Source organism: Thermobia domestica, chromosome 13 (assembly GCF_964235325.1).
Source record: "Thermobia domestica chromosome 13, izTheDome1.hap1.1, whole genome shotgun sequence".
NCBI classification, from domain to species: Eukaryota; Metazoa; Arthropoda; class Insecta; order Zygentoma; family Lepismatidae; genus Thermobia; species Thermobia domestica.
In genome coordinates, this window is record NC_137466.1 from 46,036,312 (window position 1) to 46,055,055 (window position 18,744).

The 18,744-nt window shown below is 34.1% G+C and overlaps 1 protein-coding gene across 5 annotated transcripts in view; it reads left to right on the top strand.

The window, feature by feature from the left end:
- Positions 1-1,805: 1,805 nt before the first annotated feature.
- Positions 1,806-18,744, top strand: part of LOC145668127 (PMS1 protein homolog 1-like) — a 153,356-nt gene continuing 136,417 nt past the window's right edge. For all 5 annotated transcript variants that reach the window (XR_014127976.1, XR_014127975.1, XM_081735686.1 and 2 more), the window contains exons 1-2: positions 1,806-1,953; positions 18,384-18,531. Coding sequence is in view for 3 of the 5 variants with exons in the window: in XM_081735686.1 (XP_081591812.1) it covers positions 18,394-18,531 (138 nt within the window). In the remaining 2 variants the exon portion in view is untranslated. The remainder of the gene's footprint in view (positions 1,954-18,383; positions 18,532-18,744) is intronic.

Genomic DNA, 18,744 nt, shown 5'->3' on the forward strand with positions numbered 1-18,744 from the left:
GTAGTGGAAGTAAGTAGTAGTAGTAGTAGAAGGAGGAGGAGGAGTAAGTAGTAAGAGTAGAAGTAGAAGTACTTAGTAATACAACAGTAGCAGTAGGTGTAGTAATAGTAAGAGTAGTAGTAGTAGTAGTAGGATAGTAAGAGTAGTAGTAGTAGTAGTAGGAATAGGAGTAGGAACGGGTAGTAATAGTAGTAGTAGTAGTATTGTAGTGGGAACGGGTTAGAAGCCCTGAAGGGGCTGGTTGGGTTCTGTTCTCGATACAAAATAGGGAAATTACAGACTTGCCAAAATTTTATGGCAGCTTATTGAAGATTACGTGCATTTCAGGTTCGACTTTAATTTCTATATTTCCACGTAAATACGCATCTCAGATGTAAGTGCACACCATATTTCCATTACTTATACACTACTCTATTAAAATATTAGAAATTTCTTCTGTAAATTTTAAAATCTATGGATCTGTATAGTATACCTGCACCGTTAAAAGTCCTTTGTATCATAATAAGCATATGCGAAAAAGGGCTTTAGAAGAAATAGTGACTGAAATATCTAGTTTTAGTTTTGGAGCCATAATTGCGCTCTTCTCCAGTGATTTGTTTGCTACGTCACGACAAAATGTTTATCAAAATGCTACCGTGTAAAAGCACAATATACTTTTGATGCCATAGAATATTATACGAGATTTTTGGCAGCACATCTGCTACGATAAATGCTTTCGTCTAAAACTGGCCTAACTCGCAAATTCATTTTTCTGAAGGCATTCATCGTCAACTAGTCACTTTAAGAAGATATAGGAGAAGAAAATGAAATATTGTTCGCTGTCACTAAACTGAAGAAGGAAAGAGAACATGGTAGTATTAATTGTCAATAGTGAAAGGAGTTCGTCAGTGACAGCCTTCGAGTGCACATCCTAGTTTGGTGGTGCTGTGCCGAGGAAGGGGAACAAGTGGGACTTTCTTCACATACGCACTACACTTTCGTCTCTCTTCCTAATACATTTATTCGTTAATTCATCTACTACTAACTCTACACTTTTTTCTTTTTTATGATATATTTCACACTTTTCCCACCTTTCTAGCCCTTACCTACAGACTAATTGCTTGCTGAACAAAACCATATATTTTTTCATTAAAAATTAAATATGTGTTAAAGTTTCACCAACTAACTCTTTGGCTTCATCAGACTCTATGAGATACATAATAACTACCTGTATATATATATATATATTCACATTTTATACTTTAACCTTTTGTCACAATTTATTTCACATGCAACTCTATCCATCACGACTCTGGAACTCACTAAAGAAATAATAAACACTAGTGTATAAGTAAACACTAGTGAGTAAATAAACAAAGAAGTGTATATACTCTGGTCAGAAGTGTTTATTATTAATTTATTTCACTTTCTATCCCTGTTCATATGGGTACTTAGCCGTCTTTACTGTCTCAACTTCTCTCCCGATTTAGACACTTTTCTGAGTTTGGCTTTTCTTACCCTGATCGTGACCTTTACTTTTAAAAATTTCGTTTTCATTTAAAAATCCTTTCTGCTAGGTACATATAAGACAATCTTCACACACATTTTTTTTTTTTTTTTTTTACACGAGCACAATTTTAATTTCAAAATATACATGTATTATAATTTAATTTGTTTAAATTTACAATTTAATACAAGTATTACTAGTTTCGGACTTACATGCGTAGTATTTATAACACATCATACTCCAAACAGGTGTAATATTACATGCATATAGACACACATACATAATAAGTATATAGTACATACCGATATTATTAATATATCCATTTCATAGTATCTTGTTTGGATAGCTAGTTGCACTTGTAGCCTCCATGAATGATGTCCGAGGTGTCACTTGTCGTAAGTGTTTTAGGAGAAGAAGAAAAAGAAGAGAGAAAGATCCGTGCAGTATGGTAGGCGGCAAAGTTAAAAGTAAGTATTTAATTTATTGTTTTCCCTCATTATTACGTATTTTTTCACTTTTCAAATGCAATAGCCATACAGACTTGGGGCAGATCATGTTTAGACACAACTGAAATTCTTTCGGCATTACTGCTGTATCGCCGGACCACACGAAATATCACAAAAAGGTTCCAAAATTCACTAAATTAGGATAGGTTGGGTTAGATTTTCATACAGATGCGTATAAACTTTTCCAGGAAATCAAAAAAGAGTAATATTTAATGTTTCAACCAAATCAGTTGGTAGTGACTCCTTAATTCAAGTACCTTCTCCAGGGCTGTCGACGGGGGATGTTGACTTGCATTTCTCTGTGCAGATTCACTTTAGTAGGAGTTACGTACGGGATAAGAATTATTGTCCAAAAGATACTAACCAACTTATGTTAGGTGTCCACTTAAAAGCACACATCCTATCTAACCAAGTTAGAGCAGGACCGCAGCAGGAGGACTGAGCGTAAGCGAGGGGGTGCATGCGTAGGGAGGAAGCGCGTCAGTGATGATGGGTATACACATAAACGAGGATAGTACGAAACGTAGATTAGGATATCATTCAGTTACCATACGTGTGGATTGGGGGAGATGCTAAATACTGTTATGATATGGTTCCGCGAAAGGCATGGCGTTGGGGAAGAAGGAAAGAGCATTTCGAGTACTATTTAGCGGAGTATTTATGTAAGGAAAGGAAACAACAGGAAACTATTGTACACGATTTTCTTGAAACCGGAAAAGTTTACGGGCCTCGGTTTCGAAGGTAAGTGACTAAAATGTATTCCTGCACAGTGTACAGAAGCTGTATTGTATGTTAACATGTGAAGTGTTGCAAGTATGAAACCATGACAAATGGTATTGAAATATTTATGATGGCCAAAACCTACATATCCCTATTCCCTTCGGACGCACCCCCTCGCTCCGCTCGGGCGTTCCTGCTGCGCTTCTACCTTGACTCGGTTAGATAGCATTCGTGCTTTTTATTTTCCACCTAGCGCAGGTTGGTGTTTTTGCGCTGTAGTTTTTGTGCCCCTAACGTAAAGTAACGTCATCTAACGTAACTTAATGTAATCCAACAAAATAAAACCAAATGCAATATATTTTGGTGCTTTTTTTCAATTTTCAAAGTGGTCCGGCGATACGGCACAAATGCCAAAAGAAGTATCAAAATGTATTAAGATTAGGTTAGACCTTCAAAAAACGCATGTAAACTTTTCCAGTTTCGAGTAGAAAGTTGTGTACAATCGTATAGAAATATACGCGCCTTTTCTACATTGCTTCACCCGCGACTAAATCATAACAAGTGTACCTCTCCGCCATATAGACCCTTCCGCTTCCATTTATAGTGCTGCTTACATCAAAAATAACCAACAACAATTACTACTTCTTAACTTCGGCTATTCCTCTCACCTGACTTTCACTCACTCTTCACGTACCAAAATAAATTGTCCAATTGACCCAATCCGACGATATAGCACTTAACCCTTCATCAATTATTTTCTTGTTATTGTCCTCCAAAAGATTTACGCTGGGCCACATGACGCTATCCCCTTTCTCATAAATAAAAATTGAACGTTCCCGCCATAAGTTCACAATTTTTTTATGGTTTGCGACAGGGTGGATTGATTTAAATCAGTCTGATTTAAATCACTTGATTTATTAAATAAAAATCGTTGATTTAAATCAAATTCCGAAATAATTTAAAGTGAAAATAAGTAAAATCCCGTTTCTGTTCTTTTATTTCAATTATGGAAGTTAATAATTATAATACAATGAGACTCAAATGTACAGTATAGTGTGAAAACAAGTGTCATGCAGAGGATGATTAGGGAAAATCCCGTTTTGAACAGGTAATGGAGCAATCATGCTTTCTTATCTTCGTAACAATGACTTTGGGTTTTAAAATCGTTAACTATTGTAACGGGGAAATCACCATCGACATTAAGATGAAAATTCTTTCGCGTGCGCGTCTGCCTGTTTGTTCCCAGATAATAGGGCGTATTTAGAGGGGTCCTATCCCCTCTCCATTTTTAAAAAGATTTATAACTTTAGGCGAAATTTGTGTATTTCGTGCCTCAAGCTAGTTCCATTGTTTTTTAATATGCCCCTACCAAATATCAGTAACTTTTGTGAAAAAAGTGGCATTTTGATAAACGTTGGTATACTTTTTCCTTAAGCTTATCCTTTTAAATTATATTACCTATTTTTATTCTATTAAAAATCGAATCTTCGTTATTCGATTAAAAAAGTACCAATAAACCTTTTTACTTCGTTTTTTTTCAAGACTAAAGGCATTGTAGAACATGTTGAATATGCTTTCACGCCTTTCTGCGTCGAGTCATAGTGCGTGATGACATCATAAATTTAAAAAGATATTTTTTGTTATGCCTATTATTCTTATTTTTTGGCAGGTTACATTTTGCATTCAAAAGACTGCAATTTTGCACACTCATTCACTGCACCCCTTAGTATTTTTCAGATGTTTTCAGATCTCTGCGTGAAAACAGGGGGGTCCAGACGGGAAAATGAAAAAAAAAGTATTTTTAACAAAATGTTTTTTTGGCGATTCAGATGGAGACATATGAATGTTACCGTTTGAAAGGCTGTTCTATTCTGAAGAGAATGATGTACGTACTATGCTCCTAGAATAAATAGGGATGACTCAGGAAACTTTTACCTGAGATCGTGTTTTATACGGGAATCTGAGGTATTTGGGGAATATTATTTTTCACGGGCTTACTTTAGTACCTAGAAGAATGAAATTTTCCACATTTATTCAATGCACCTTTAGTATTTTTCAGATTTCAGATCTCTACCTTGAAACAGGGGGTGGGTCCAGAGGGGTAAAAAGTAAAATCGGATATTTTTAACAGAAAGTCCCTTTTTTCGTGATTTTTCCGTCCCAGATACATGATGGAGACATTTGAATGGTACGATTGAAAATCTTTTTTTTTTTATTCTGAAGAGAATAATGTACAAATCACGACCCTAGGATAAATAGAGATGTCTGAGGAAATTTTTATATTACATGCGGGTTATCTGGGGCATTGTGGGGATGTTTTTAGCTCATTGTTAAATATTTTCCCCGCCCTTACTATTCAAGATAGCTTGAAATTTTATACACGCATTTAGTACACCCCTTAGTATTTCCCAGTTGATTTTGAGATATGTGCGTTAACACAAGGAAGTCCAGGGGGGACCAAAATTTGAAAATAAAATCTGAAAAATCCCATTTTCTCTCAAAATTTCCTGCTTCAGGGACATGATAGGGAAATGTGAATGTTACCGTTTCAAAGGCTGTTCTATTCTGAAGAGAATGAGGTATGAACCATGATCCTAGGATAAATGGGGATGATGATGTAGCTGCTTGACTGAAAGTATAATTTTCCTTTTAAAAAAGACATAATTTAAAAGGGTTAAGAAACATTGTTTGGGATTGATATAGGTTAACAATTGGGGATTAATTCAAAATTCAACCCTAATACTTTCACTTAAATGGCATAATTAGCATTTAATACTAATTCCTATTGCTTTTTCTTCAGTTCGCGACTTGTAATTTACGAGGAGAAAGATTTAATTTAAATAAAAAAAAATCAACAAAAATGATTTTTTTTTTAAAAAAAATCATGATTTTTTTCCACCCTGGTTTGCGAATAAATGCATCGTCCGGAATGTATGATAAGCTACGGTGCAAAAACCACAAACCAATCTGTACTAGGAGACTTAAATAATAAGAAGGCTTTACAAGCATTGTGAGTTTTATCTCACTCGAGCCCGCGGAACAGGGGAAAAAAAACGAGTCAAAATCAGGGGACGTACCATTTCCGATGCTCAGCTATTTATGACAACTGTAGAGAACTAAACAAGCAGGTGATTAGAATGGCAGCAGAACATCAGTAAAACAGAGATTGGATCAAATTTAGAGCTGAGAATCGTGGCATCTTGTTGTAGTGTCTCTGCAAGCTCTCGCAAAGAAATATAACAGTCACTTTTTATACTTTAAATTTTACATTGCCGTCAATATCTTTTGTAGTGTTTATTTGAATGTTGGAATCTTAGTGTCTTTCTGTGAAAAATGTTCTTAATAAGTTTATTAATTTGTATGTACTTTTGTTAAGTCATTTAGCCTTTAATCACGTTCATTATCTAAAAGATTGTGTTCGTTCTCAAGGAATGAATTCTGACGTAAACAACAAGAATTTTTGATTTGTTCTTCATCTACGCGTAAATTTTCTGTTATTAGTATGGAACACCAATAAAATTTTAAAATTTAATAGGAAGTACATTATAGTTTGCTTGAGGTTAATCCACAACTGAGATCCTAACGACATTCGAATTTGGGATATAAGAAACATTTTGCACGAAGATTCATTAACTGGTGAAGGTAATAATATGAAGTGAAACCGGCCTGGCACTTAGCGAGAAGCACAACGTACTCGGCCAGCACCCATTTTCTTAATTTAAAGTATACGTCAATTACGTAGAGGTATTTTCCTCATATATAATTTCAGAGGCTCAGTCCTCATCCCTTGCAACTACAAAACGTCACCCAAATGATGCCAACAACAAGCCCTCCCAGCACCATAACTGCCCCGTCAATGTGTTCTTCGGCGTTGCCTTACGTCCGAAACTTTCGGAAGCAACAAATAAACAAATACATAAATAGTCGCAAAATGTTCAAGGCTCATTTAGACTTAAGAGAGCTAAGAGCATAATGTTCTGTTATATTATTAACTTTTCAGGGTTGTGTAGTTAAAAAACATAATTTCTTTTCCTTTTCTTTAGTTAGAATGTATCGTTTCTTTTTTCAGGGAGAAAAAAGAAAAGAAAAATACTAATGGAGCGTAAAGAGCAGGGGATTTTTTAAATAAAAATCGTTGATTTAAATCGGATTCCGAAATAAATTGAAGTGAATATAAGTAAAATCCCGTTTCTGTTCTGTTATTTCGATTATGGAAGTTAAGAATCATAATACAATGAGACTCAAATATACAGTATAGTATGAAAACAAGTATCATGCAAAGGATGATTAGGGAAAATCCCGTTTTGAACAGGTAACGGAGCAATCCTGCTTTCTTCTTTTCGTAACATTGGGTTTGGGTTTTAAAATCTTTAACTATTTCAACGGAGAAATCGACATTTAAGACGAAAATTCTTTTTTTGTGCGGGTCTGTTTGTTTGTTCCCAGATAATAGGGCGTATTTAGAGGGGTCTTGTCCCCTCTCCTGTCTTTTTTTTTTTTTTTTTTTTTTTTTTTGTTAATTTTATAACTTTAGGCGAAATTTATGTATTTCATGCCGCAAGCTATTTCTGAGTTTTTAAAAATAGGCCCCTGCCAAATATCAGTAACTTTTGTGAAAAAAAAGTGTCATTTTGATCAACGTTGCTGTACTTTTTCCTTAATGCTTAACCTTTTAAATTATATCACCTATTCTTAGATGGTAGGGTAGAATCTTCATTATTCGATTAAAAAAGTACCAATAAACCTTTATACTTCGTTTTCTTCAAGACTGGAGTCATTTAAGAACACGTTACATATGCTTTCACGCCTTTCTCCGTTGAGGCATAGTGTGTGGTGACATAAATTTAAAAAGATATTTTTTGTTATGCGTATTATTATTATTATTATTATTATTATTATTATTTTAGTGAGTTACATTTTGCATTCAGAAGACTGAAATTTTGCACACTCGTTCAGTGCACCCCTTAATAATTTTCAGATGTTTTCAGATCTCCGCGTGGAAACAGCGGGGTCCAGAGGGGCAAAAATGTTTTTTTTAAAAAAGGATATTGTTAACAAAAAACTGCTTGTTTCGTGATTTTCCCGCCTCAGATGGAGACATATGAATGGTACCGTTTGAAAGGCTGTTCTATTCTGAAGAAAATGATGTACGTACTATGCTCCTAGCATAAATAGGGATGTCTCAAGAACCTGTTATCTGAGATCCTGTTTTATACGGGAATTGGGGTATTTGGGAAATATTATTTTTCGCGGGCTTACTTTTGCACCTACAAGATTGAAATTTTCGCACATTTACTTACTGTACCCCTCAGTATTTTTCAGATTTGTTTCAGATCTCTGCCTTAAAACAAGAGGAGGGGTCCACAGAGGTAAAAATTAAAAAGAAGAAAAAATATATTTTTAACAGAAAATTCCTTTTTTCATTAATTACCCCCCCCCCCCTCCCAGATACATGATGGAGACATTTGAAGGGTACCGTTTGAAAATTTGTTTTATTCTGAAGAGAATAATGTACAAATCATGATCCTAGGATAAATAGGGATCTCTGAGGAAATTTTTATATTACATCCGGATCATCTGGGGCATTCTGGGAATGTTCTTAGCTCGTTGTTAAATAGTTTCCTCACCCTTACTACTCAGGATAGAAGCTTGAAATTTTGCACACACATTTAGTACACCTCTTAGTGTTTCCCAGTTGAGTTTGAGATCTGTGCGTTAACACAGGGGAATCCAGAGGGGATCAAAATTTTAAAAAGTTAAAGAAATGCCGATTAGTCTCAAAATTTCCCGCTTCAGGGACATGATAGGGAAATGTGAATGTTACCGTTTCAAAAGCTGTTCTATTCTAAAGAGAGTGATGTATGTACCATGATCCTAGGATAAGTAGGGATGATGCTGTAGCTGCTTGACTGAAAGTTTATAATTTACCTTTAAAAAGAGCCTAATTTAAAAGGGTTAAAAACATTGTTTGGGATAGATATAGATTAACGATTGGAAATAATTCAAAATTCAACCCCAATACTTTCACTTAAATAGCATAATTAACATTTAATACTAATTCCTAATGCTTTTTCTTTAGTTTGCGACTTGTATTATACGAGGAGAAAGATTTGATTTAAATCAAAAAAATCGATTTAAATAAAAAAAAATCAACAAAAATGATTTTTTTTTTTAAAAAATCATGATTTTTTTCCACCCTGGTAAAGAGCATATATTACAGGGTTCCCACATTCTGGAATGTCAGGGAAATGAAAACGTGTCAGGAAAAATCAGGGAAATCATGCATTTTGCGTAAAATGTCATGGACAGTCAGGGAACGTAAATATGCAAGTGTAACATTTTTTTTTTTTTTCAATCTAACAGTTTCCTCTCTAGAAGTTGTATAGATTGACATTTGAAGAGAACCACAATGATCCAGCATTCCCATGATAACAGTGATTCAGTGTTGCTATTTCGTGCTGAGGAGTGAGGTACTGTGTATGTGTGTGCGTGTGTACAGGCCAAGATATATAGCATGAGCTATGATCTTGGAATGGTAGGAAGAACGTTAGTGGTTAGGAAGGTTGCAACGGAAAGAGAGTGGGCATTTTTTGGTAGTGTTTCTAACCCACGCGGATCCTAACGTTCAATATAAGTACAATTTAACAATGAATGACCAACACTCAACATAATTGATACGTGCTTGTTGAAATATTTATGAATACTCGTTTCTTCTTTACTTTCCTCTCGAAATTCTAAGGATCGGATTACTTTCTGTAAACATCAAGTACTTCCAATAAAATTAATTTTTGCTCGAATATTTGCAACAATGCTTTTACGGAAGGTCATTGATTGTGAATAAGTTCGACGAACAACACACTTCTCAAAGTCATCCAGTACGATTTTTGTTTTCCTCTGTGTTCGTTTCTTATTCTCGTTCTTATTAATTTGACTTTTTCGCACTCATTCAAAACACGTTTTAATATACTGTGTTGAAAACATTTAATAAAGAAAAAAGAAAGAGGAATCATTAAGATGTTTTTGGTTATAACGATCTTGTCCTAAGGGACAATTGATATGTAATAAAAATGTTTCGTAAAAAAAAAAAAAAAAAAAAAATCAGATCTTCAATATATATATATATATATATATATATATATATAACTAATAAAATTAAAATATAAGGGGACTCAGGCTGTCAGAAGAGGGAAAGAAAAAAAAATCACGAATACAGCCTAGACGTTGAGGGTAATTGGAGTGAGCCATGTGAAAAGGAAAAAAAAACACAAACTTTGGATGAGAGGTCTCTACCTTTACCTATAAATTCATTTACCTCTAGTAAAACTCAACTGAAAAAAGAAAAAAACATTCTAAGCCATAATAGTTGATCTCCTAACGTAAATCTTATTATAAATTATATCTTAAACATTATGCAATTAATCTCATTGTGTGTATATATAATAAAAATAAAAATTATACCAAGCATCTTAAATTAAAGTTCTTTTACTTACTTCTATAAAAAAATTTAAAAAATTAAAACCTGCCTCTCATGCTCTAATGAGACAGCTCGGGATACGGGTTGGGGTAAATCATCTGCCATACCTAATTCTACTTATTTAATTTTAACCATTTTTGTTAATCAGTACTTACTGAAACATCAATAACTCGAACCGCTTATGTATCAGTACCTGTTTTCATTGCTTGGTTTTTAACTATCAGCCTCTCTCTTCATAAAATAATTTTGAAGTTTTGCTGTGATTCTTCTTACCCTTCGTGTGATTAAAAGGAAGCAAATGAGCACACAACACAAATTAAAACAGCATAGAACTATACAAAACACTACCACACTCCATGGAACAAACGCTGTTTAGTTCGGCCACTATTGTGACCTTAAAGAGCCCCCTATCTGAGTTCCATAAATAAGCATCCGTGGAAGGAGGATACAAAAGGACTATGTTTTACCAAAAAAAATTGCAAACTTTACTGAATGAGGAGAAAAGAAATTGACAGGTCTGTAGAATACACAGATTAAATATATTCTGCATAGTCCCAGGATTATGCACCGAGGCTAAGGAAGAAGGGATAATGATAATGAATGAAATAATTTAATGATGAAAAGGGAGAACCTCAAGAACACTCATGCACACGGTGTTTGTCCACCACGACCTGGCGCGACTTGGGATTTAAGTACAGAGTCCATGCACCTGCGGTGAGCTCTCTTCCACTGAGCCACCGCAGCTCAAAATATAGATCGTGTCATGTGATGGAATTTTTACTTAATTTAAATTAATTTACGCTCATCATGCATTAAAAATATAAAAAGTAACCATAAATCCACTTAGTACATTTCAACGTTTAGTTAAAACAATTAAATGTTAAATACTAGGACAGATGAATATAAGTGACCAGATCGTTTTAAATGAATGTGACAAAAATAAGCCTGGGGATGGATTCAAAGCGTGTTTATCATTTCTCCCTATTGCGGGCCTCAAGGTTATAGCTCGTGCTATTCCTCTTGGCTTGTATTTGTGTGAGAGACAGAGAGGGGGCTAATTGATCATGTAAAAGCAGAAATCGAAATATGACTTGTCATCTTCGTGGACATCGGTTTTAAGAAAGAAAAAATAAAAACTACTGTAAGAATTGAAAGCATCAGATAAAGATAAACTAGCTTTCAGGCTTGACTGTCGAAACTTTTTGCAGGGCATAATCAAGAAGATTGTGGAAAGCAGCCCTTTGAAATACGAAGTACAAACTGATACGTGCTCTGTCAGCTTTGGACAAAAGCTACAGAACAACCCAGAACTTGCTCAGACTAGCATAAAAAGCATCCTGCAAACTCAGCATGAGTATAACAGAATATCTGATTCTGTAGCTGAGAAAGCAAAGTGTCAAATTATGTTTTTCTGTACTGAGATCCAGGGGTCTCATGACTTTAGAGAATACGAAGAGATGGACAGCATCAGGTTCTTTGCAAAGGTAATGTCTAAGAAACAAGGATATTCTGATATCTAGAATGTTGTGGAAATGTTTAATTTTCATTCCATGACAATGTCTTAGTGGAGAGTAGGTTCTTAGTCAATGAGACACTTATTGTGTAGAAAACCAAATCAAAGATTTTCTTGTAGCACAGAGCGGGTGCATGATGTAATTATGTACTATGGTGGTATAGGATCTGTTCCTGTTGATCGAAGAATGCTTCTCGCATTCGTTCAGCTCGGAAACCTTATGATGAATGCCTTAAACAGAAACGAATCAAAACTGCAGAGGAAAGTAAAATGCAAGGTGAAAAAAGAAAACTAAGTGCTGAAGCTAAGATATTGGAAGCCAGGAAGAAACAAATGAAATTATGTTACAAATAGGAATAAGATGCTCTCGTAGAACAAATTCAAGAACTGAAAGTGAAACAAAATTCTATTAAAAAGTGTAAATGTGAGGATTAACGTGTCTCAGAGTTGGCAATATTAGGACTGATAGTGGGTCATGGTGGCTCATTGGTAGTGTACCTCTGGTTCATGGGATGCTCGCACCAGGTGAAGTTTGTGGTGGACAAACATCATGTGCGTGGGTTTTTTCGGGGTTCTCCCGTTTCCTTCCACTTTCTTCATTCCACCATTTCGTTCATTTCTCATCATCACCGTCTCCTTTAGCCTAGTCGGTATAACTGTCGGACGTAAATCTTAAAAGATTTCATTTTAGTAATAGGTCTCACGGACAGTTAACAATATATTCTTGACTGCATGTTATATTGGTTTTTATTGTGTTTTCAAGCAAACAAACAAACAAACAAAAAAAAAAGTATAATTTGCAATGTCAAGGTTACGCGGTACTGTATCATACATATATTATTATATGCATACATGATAAGTTTTGTGCAAAGAACAATTCCTCATATTGAACATAAATATATAAATGGTAATTAAAGGAGTGTGTTGGACAGCTATGGTGATAGAGAAGGCCGTTAAAAAAAAGTGTATGATAGAATTTATCCCATATCTTCCCATTTATATTCATGAACTTTTGTAAGGGAAAACAAGAATTTATGTCAGGGAAATCGATCTTCACTTTTTTGTATTATCCTGTATTATTATTAACTCTCCTCAAAGTATTTTTGAGGGAATCAAAAATAAATAAACATACACGATATTGTTGCTTGCACTTGTCTACAATACATAAGGGTTATGTATATTAAGAAAACGTAAAGTAGTTATTATAGGCAAAAAAAAAAAAAAAAAAAAAAGCACTATTTAGTCAATTATAGAGGTACCGGAGCTTGAAATAAATGTATATTAAATAATCTCTGTTGGGAGTTATTGCTACTATATTTAGTACTGGAACTGTTCATTTCTTCTAATGACTTTATTACTACTAAAGTACCATATTTCAGCATGTCATTAGCCAGTTACGCAACATGATTTAAACCATCCTGATGAGTTCTCGATATATGCTTGAAATAAGTGTTAATCTTCACAGAGTACTTTCAGGTCAATATTGTGAATAAATATTAAAAGACTGAATGGAAGTTCATTATCTGCCTACACACAAACACTAGCGGCTGAAGAAACCCTAAAACATATCGACATAGAAAAGTCAGCTTCATCAACTGCCCTACGATCGATCATAAATAAATCTCTCACTGAGTTTGGAGGTATTCTAAGCCACCTACTGTACAGCAATTATATATGAATAAAACGTACTTACTTTAACCTGACTTTGGTCCCAAAGCCACCATAAGAGCACCTTCTACACGAGAACAACTTTTTCCACTACATAAATCTCCACTCACTTTAAATTATCAAAGACCTTTAAATAACAAATTATGTGGGACGGAACTAAATATTAAGTGAAAACTTACATGTTCATAAAATGCATAAACATTTTTAACAATACGGGATCCACATCTTTAATTCGAACCTCTGTCCTTACTAACAAATTCTTGATCACATGTTACGCAATGAAACGTACACCTATGAGTTATAATCAACGTTATACGGCTAGTTATCCAAGCATATTTTTTTCGTTGATACTGCAATATGTCATATGTAAAAGAACAGTGATTTTCAGTTTTTCGTACCTTGGTAATTAAAATTGCCGGGACCACGTCGTTGGTACTCCAGTATGTCGTATGTTTAAAAAAACAATAATAATAATAATAATAAAATCAGTCGCTATTTGTCCGATCTATATGACTTCTTTGTGGTCTACAAACAGTGCGGTTCTCCCGTTTGCTCCCACCTTTATCAGTCCACAGTATCGTTTCATTATCGTCATCACTGTCTCCTTTAGCCTCGGAGCATAAATGTGGGATGTTAAACTAGAAAGGAAAAACCTAAATTACATCTTTAACATATGGAATATTGTAGTATCAACGACGATATAAATATAGCTACCATATCGTCAAGATTACCTCATTAAGAACGGGACTGCCGCATCTAAATGCTCAACTTGTTCATAAAAAGCTGTATTTTTAATGTTTTTTTTAATATATATATATTTTTAATGTTTATATATATATATATATATATATATATATATATATATTGTGGTTGCGATTTGCTATTATAGGAGTATTATTATTCACCTATAAATAGTAAATATCATACGCGATAGCAGCACTGCGTTACTTAGAACCGTTTATGTTTTATTTACACGTGTTAAGAGAGCTGCTTATGAAGTCGAGCAGTGGAAACTTTACCTCGTTTGAACACAAAGTCATACAGTTGGGATCCTTTTATTCGTGAGAACCATAATTATCGCAGTAACACTATTACGCCAATTTCAAAAATATTGTTGTCTACTCATTCCAACACCGTGAGTTTTGCACAGAATATCAATGCTACTGAAAAAGACCCACCTTAAACATTCACTAAATAAACTAATCTCTGTTCAGCGTAAGCTTTAAACTCCGATAAACAAAATATTTGTATCCTTCCGCTTGTCACAAATACGATTGGCTAGTGATGTAGCACTCCCATTCCCCACGGGGAGGAGCAAATTACACAAGTGCATTTTGACAATACTGTCATGTGTCCAGATACTTACAGCAGCAGCAGAAAAGAAGGGGGAAAAACTCGAAAGATTAAAACAATTATTTGAATTTAGGTGGTAAACAATTGTTGCTTAGTGAGTAAAGGTTTACCTTGTTAGTGTTTCACCACAACACTCGCGGAACCGGGATTCATACCAGCCGTCTTTCAGGCTTAAAAGCAGAACACGCGTCCACAGTTGAATTGGCGCTATAATTACTGCGCATGCTTAGTGTTTATTTCTATTGTTTCATTAACCACACTCGATTCAGTATTATTAAATAATCCGTATTATATTTTTGTCATTTATAATAATAATGCAGTTTTATATGGAGCTTCATAGTAAAAGTAATAATCAAATCATATGAACTATTTTGCGGAGGAGTGCAAGCGTCAGTAGGCCAACAGCAAATCAGCGAGATTTAGTTTCACGTGGCTTTGTTTATCGCAGTTTAGAGCTTAGGCCGAACAAGGGTTAGTTGTATCGCCTAAAACACTGAAAACTAGTTATGATTTCTATGACTTTGTCATCTTCCTCAGTGCGGCATGAAATAAATGCCGCTATTATAAGAATTACATTATGCAGTATCTTCTTACTTGTAGAGACAAGATAACTGAGTACAAGGGACAAAACTTTTTTTTTCCTTTATCTTTTTTTTTAACCGTAGATTCTATGTGTTTTTCCATATGTCTAATTTCTTGAAACCTGAAATCGTTGGAACAAAAATTAAATGACTATTGTATATGAATAAAAACACACTTAGTCCTCAATAGCACTTACGCAAGAAATGTTCACTGAAGTTAAAGACAGAAAAATGTTAGTAACTAAGTTTTTCTTTCAGTGATTACATTGGAATAATGCCTTGAACCATTGGAATAATTTTTGGTTCAATAATTTAAGATTTCAATAAGTTAGTTTTAGTCTCTAAACGCTTATAATGTATAAAAGATAAAAAAGCAGGGTGGAAAAAAATCATGATTTTTTTTAAAAAAATCATTTTTGTTGATTTTTTAAATTTAAATCGATTTTTTTGATTTAAATCAAATCTTTCTCCTCGTAAATTACAAGTCGCGAACTGAAGAAAAAGCATTAGGAATTAGTATTAAATGCTAATTATGCCATTTAAATGAAAGTATTAGGGTTGAATTTTGAATTAATCCCCAGTTGTTAACCTATATCAATCCCAAACAATGTTTCTTAACGCTTTTAAATTATGGCTTTTTTTAAAAGGAAAATTATAGACTTTCAGTCAAGCAGCTACATCATCCCTATTTACCCTAGGATCACGGTTCATACCTCATTCTCTTCAGAATAAAACAGCCTTTCAAACGGTAACATTCACATTTCCATATCATGTCTCTGAAGTGGGAAATTTTAAGAGAAAATGGGATTTTCCTTTTTAAAAAAATGATCCCCTCTGGACTCCCTTGTGTTAACGCACATATCTCAAAATTAACTGGGAAATACTAAGGGGTGTACTAAATGTGTGTATAAAATTTCAAGCTATCTTGAATAGTAAGGGCGGGGAAAATATTTAACAATGAGCTAAGAACATCCTCAAAATGTCCCAGATAACCCGCATGTAATATAAAAATTTCCTCAGACATCTCTATTTATCCTAGGATCATAATTTGTATATTATTCTTTTCAGAATAAAAAAAAAAAATTCAATCGTACCATACAAATGTCTCCATCGTGTATCTGGGGCGGAAAAATCACGAAAAAACGGGATTTTCTGTTAAAAATAGCCTTTTTTTTTTACTTTTTACCCCCCTCTGGACCAACCCCCTGTTTTAAGGTAGAGATCTGAAACACTGAAAAATACTAAGGGGTGTATTGAATAAGTGTGCAAAATTTCAGTCGTCTAGGTGCAAAAGTAAGTCCGCGAAAAGTAATATCCCCCCAATACCCCAGATTCCCGTATAATACAGGATCTCAGGTAACAGTTTCTTGAAACATCCCTATTTCTCCTAGGATCATGGTTCGTACATCATTCTCTCCAGAACAGAACAGCCTTTCAAACGGTATAATTCATATGTCTCTATCTGAATCGTGAAAAAAGCTATTTTGTTAAAAATCATCCTTTTTTTTTTTTTTTTTTTTTTACATTTTCCCCTCTGGACCCCCCCTGTCACGCAAAGATTGAAAACATCTGAAAATACTAAGGGGTACACTGAACGAGTCTTTTGAATGCAAAATGTAAAACTGCCAAAAAATAAGAATAATAGGCATAACAAAAAATATCTTTTTAAACGTATGATGTCATCACACAGACGCAGAAAGGCGTCTGTAATATTATTACCATAATTATATTATTAATAATATTACCATATGTAATATATTCTACAATGCCTTCAGTCTTGAGAAAAAAAAAAAAAAAAAAACAAACGAAGTAAAAATGGTTTATTGGTACATTTTTAATCGAATAATGAAGATTCGATTTGTAAGAGAATAAAAATACGTAATATAATTTAAAAGGTTAAACATTAAGGAAAAAGTATAGCAACGTTTATCAAAATGTCACTTTTTTTCCACAAAAGTTATTGATATTTGGTAGGGACATATTTTTTTTAAAATGGAACTAGCTTGAGGCACGAAATACATAAATGTTTTCGCCTAAAGTTATAAATCTTTAAAAAAAATCTGAGAGGGGATAGGACCTCTCTAAATACGCCCTAAATCTGGGAACAAACAAGCAGACGAGCACGCGAAAAAATTTTCGTCTTAAATGTCGATGGTGATTTCCCGGTTGGAATAGTTAACGATTTAAAAACCCAAACCCATTGTTACGAAGAGAAGAAAGCAGGATTGCTCCGTTACTCGTTCAAAACGGGACTTTCCCTTCAAAACGGGACACTTGTTTTCATACTATGCTATACATACTGTACATTTGCGTCTCATTGTATTATGGTTATTAACTTCCGTAACCGAAATAACAGAACAGAAACGGGATTTTACTTATTTTCACTTTAAATTATATTATTTTGGAATTTGATTTAAATCAACGATTTTTATTAAAAAAATCAAGTGATTTAAATCTTGATTTAAATCGTGATTTAAATCAGACTGATTTAAATCAATCCACCCTGTAAAAAAGTAAATCTTATCTTATATTCAGTGATCTTGTTTCCTCAAACGAGAAGATATTTCACAATTTTATTCATGCGTACATGTAGTACGGCGTACTGCACTAAGGATAATGACAGAATCGTAAGAATTCTATGCAACCAGTTAATTTAATGGATGCTTAAGGCGAGTCCTTTCAGCCATTTATTATGCGCTCTATTGTATCACTAAGCAATATTAAATTTGTTTGCACAAAAGTAAATTTCTTCTAAGATTCATTCGCATTCATGATTTAAGCTCCTAAGTGCTGCGAAGAGGATTTCACATTGGTTTTATTTATTTTTTTATTTATTTTTCTGCAATGGGCTAATGACAGCAGGAGCACTAATTTTAGGTGAACTGAAATCAAGTTTCATTATCTTTTTTCATAACTGCATAAAGGAACAGTAGTTTTTTTCCCGAAATGGAAGAATATTGGGCTTGACTTCCATTTGTATTTTAAGGTTATTTGTTGATTTTTAGTTTTGTCTTTTGTTAGGTGTTCACATTTTTCGGTGAATGAAATGTTACTAAACATTTGTAATTGTATTTCTCTTTAGTACAGAAGAAATGCCATTAATCCAGCTGTCGGAGGCTACTGTGAGGCTCATTGGGAGTTCTCAAATAATAACATCAGTTTCGAGTGTGGTGAAAGAATTGGTGGAAAATTCACTGGATGCAGGAGCTACTTGTATTGATGTGAAGTTGGTATGTATTTTACAGTTCGCAATAAAAATTCTTACATTGTCTGCATCTACAGTTCAGAATTTTATTGAAGTACATTTCTGGAATTTCATGTCTTTTAGCATATACTCATAGTAGGGTATTAAACACAAAAAGATTCGGCCCCGGGTTCGATTCGCAGTAGATATACTCGGTCGAAAATTTGTGAAAGCTTTTCCAGGCCAGCCATCCTGATTC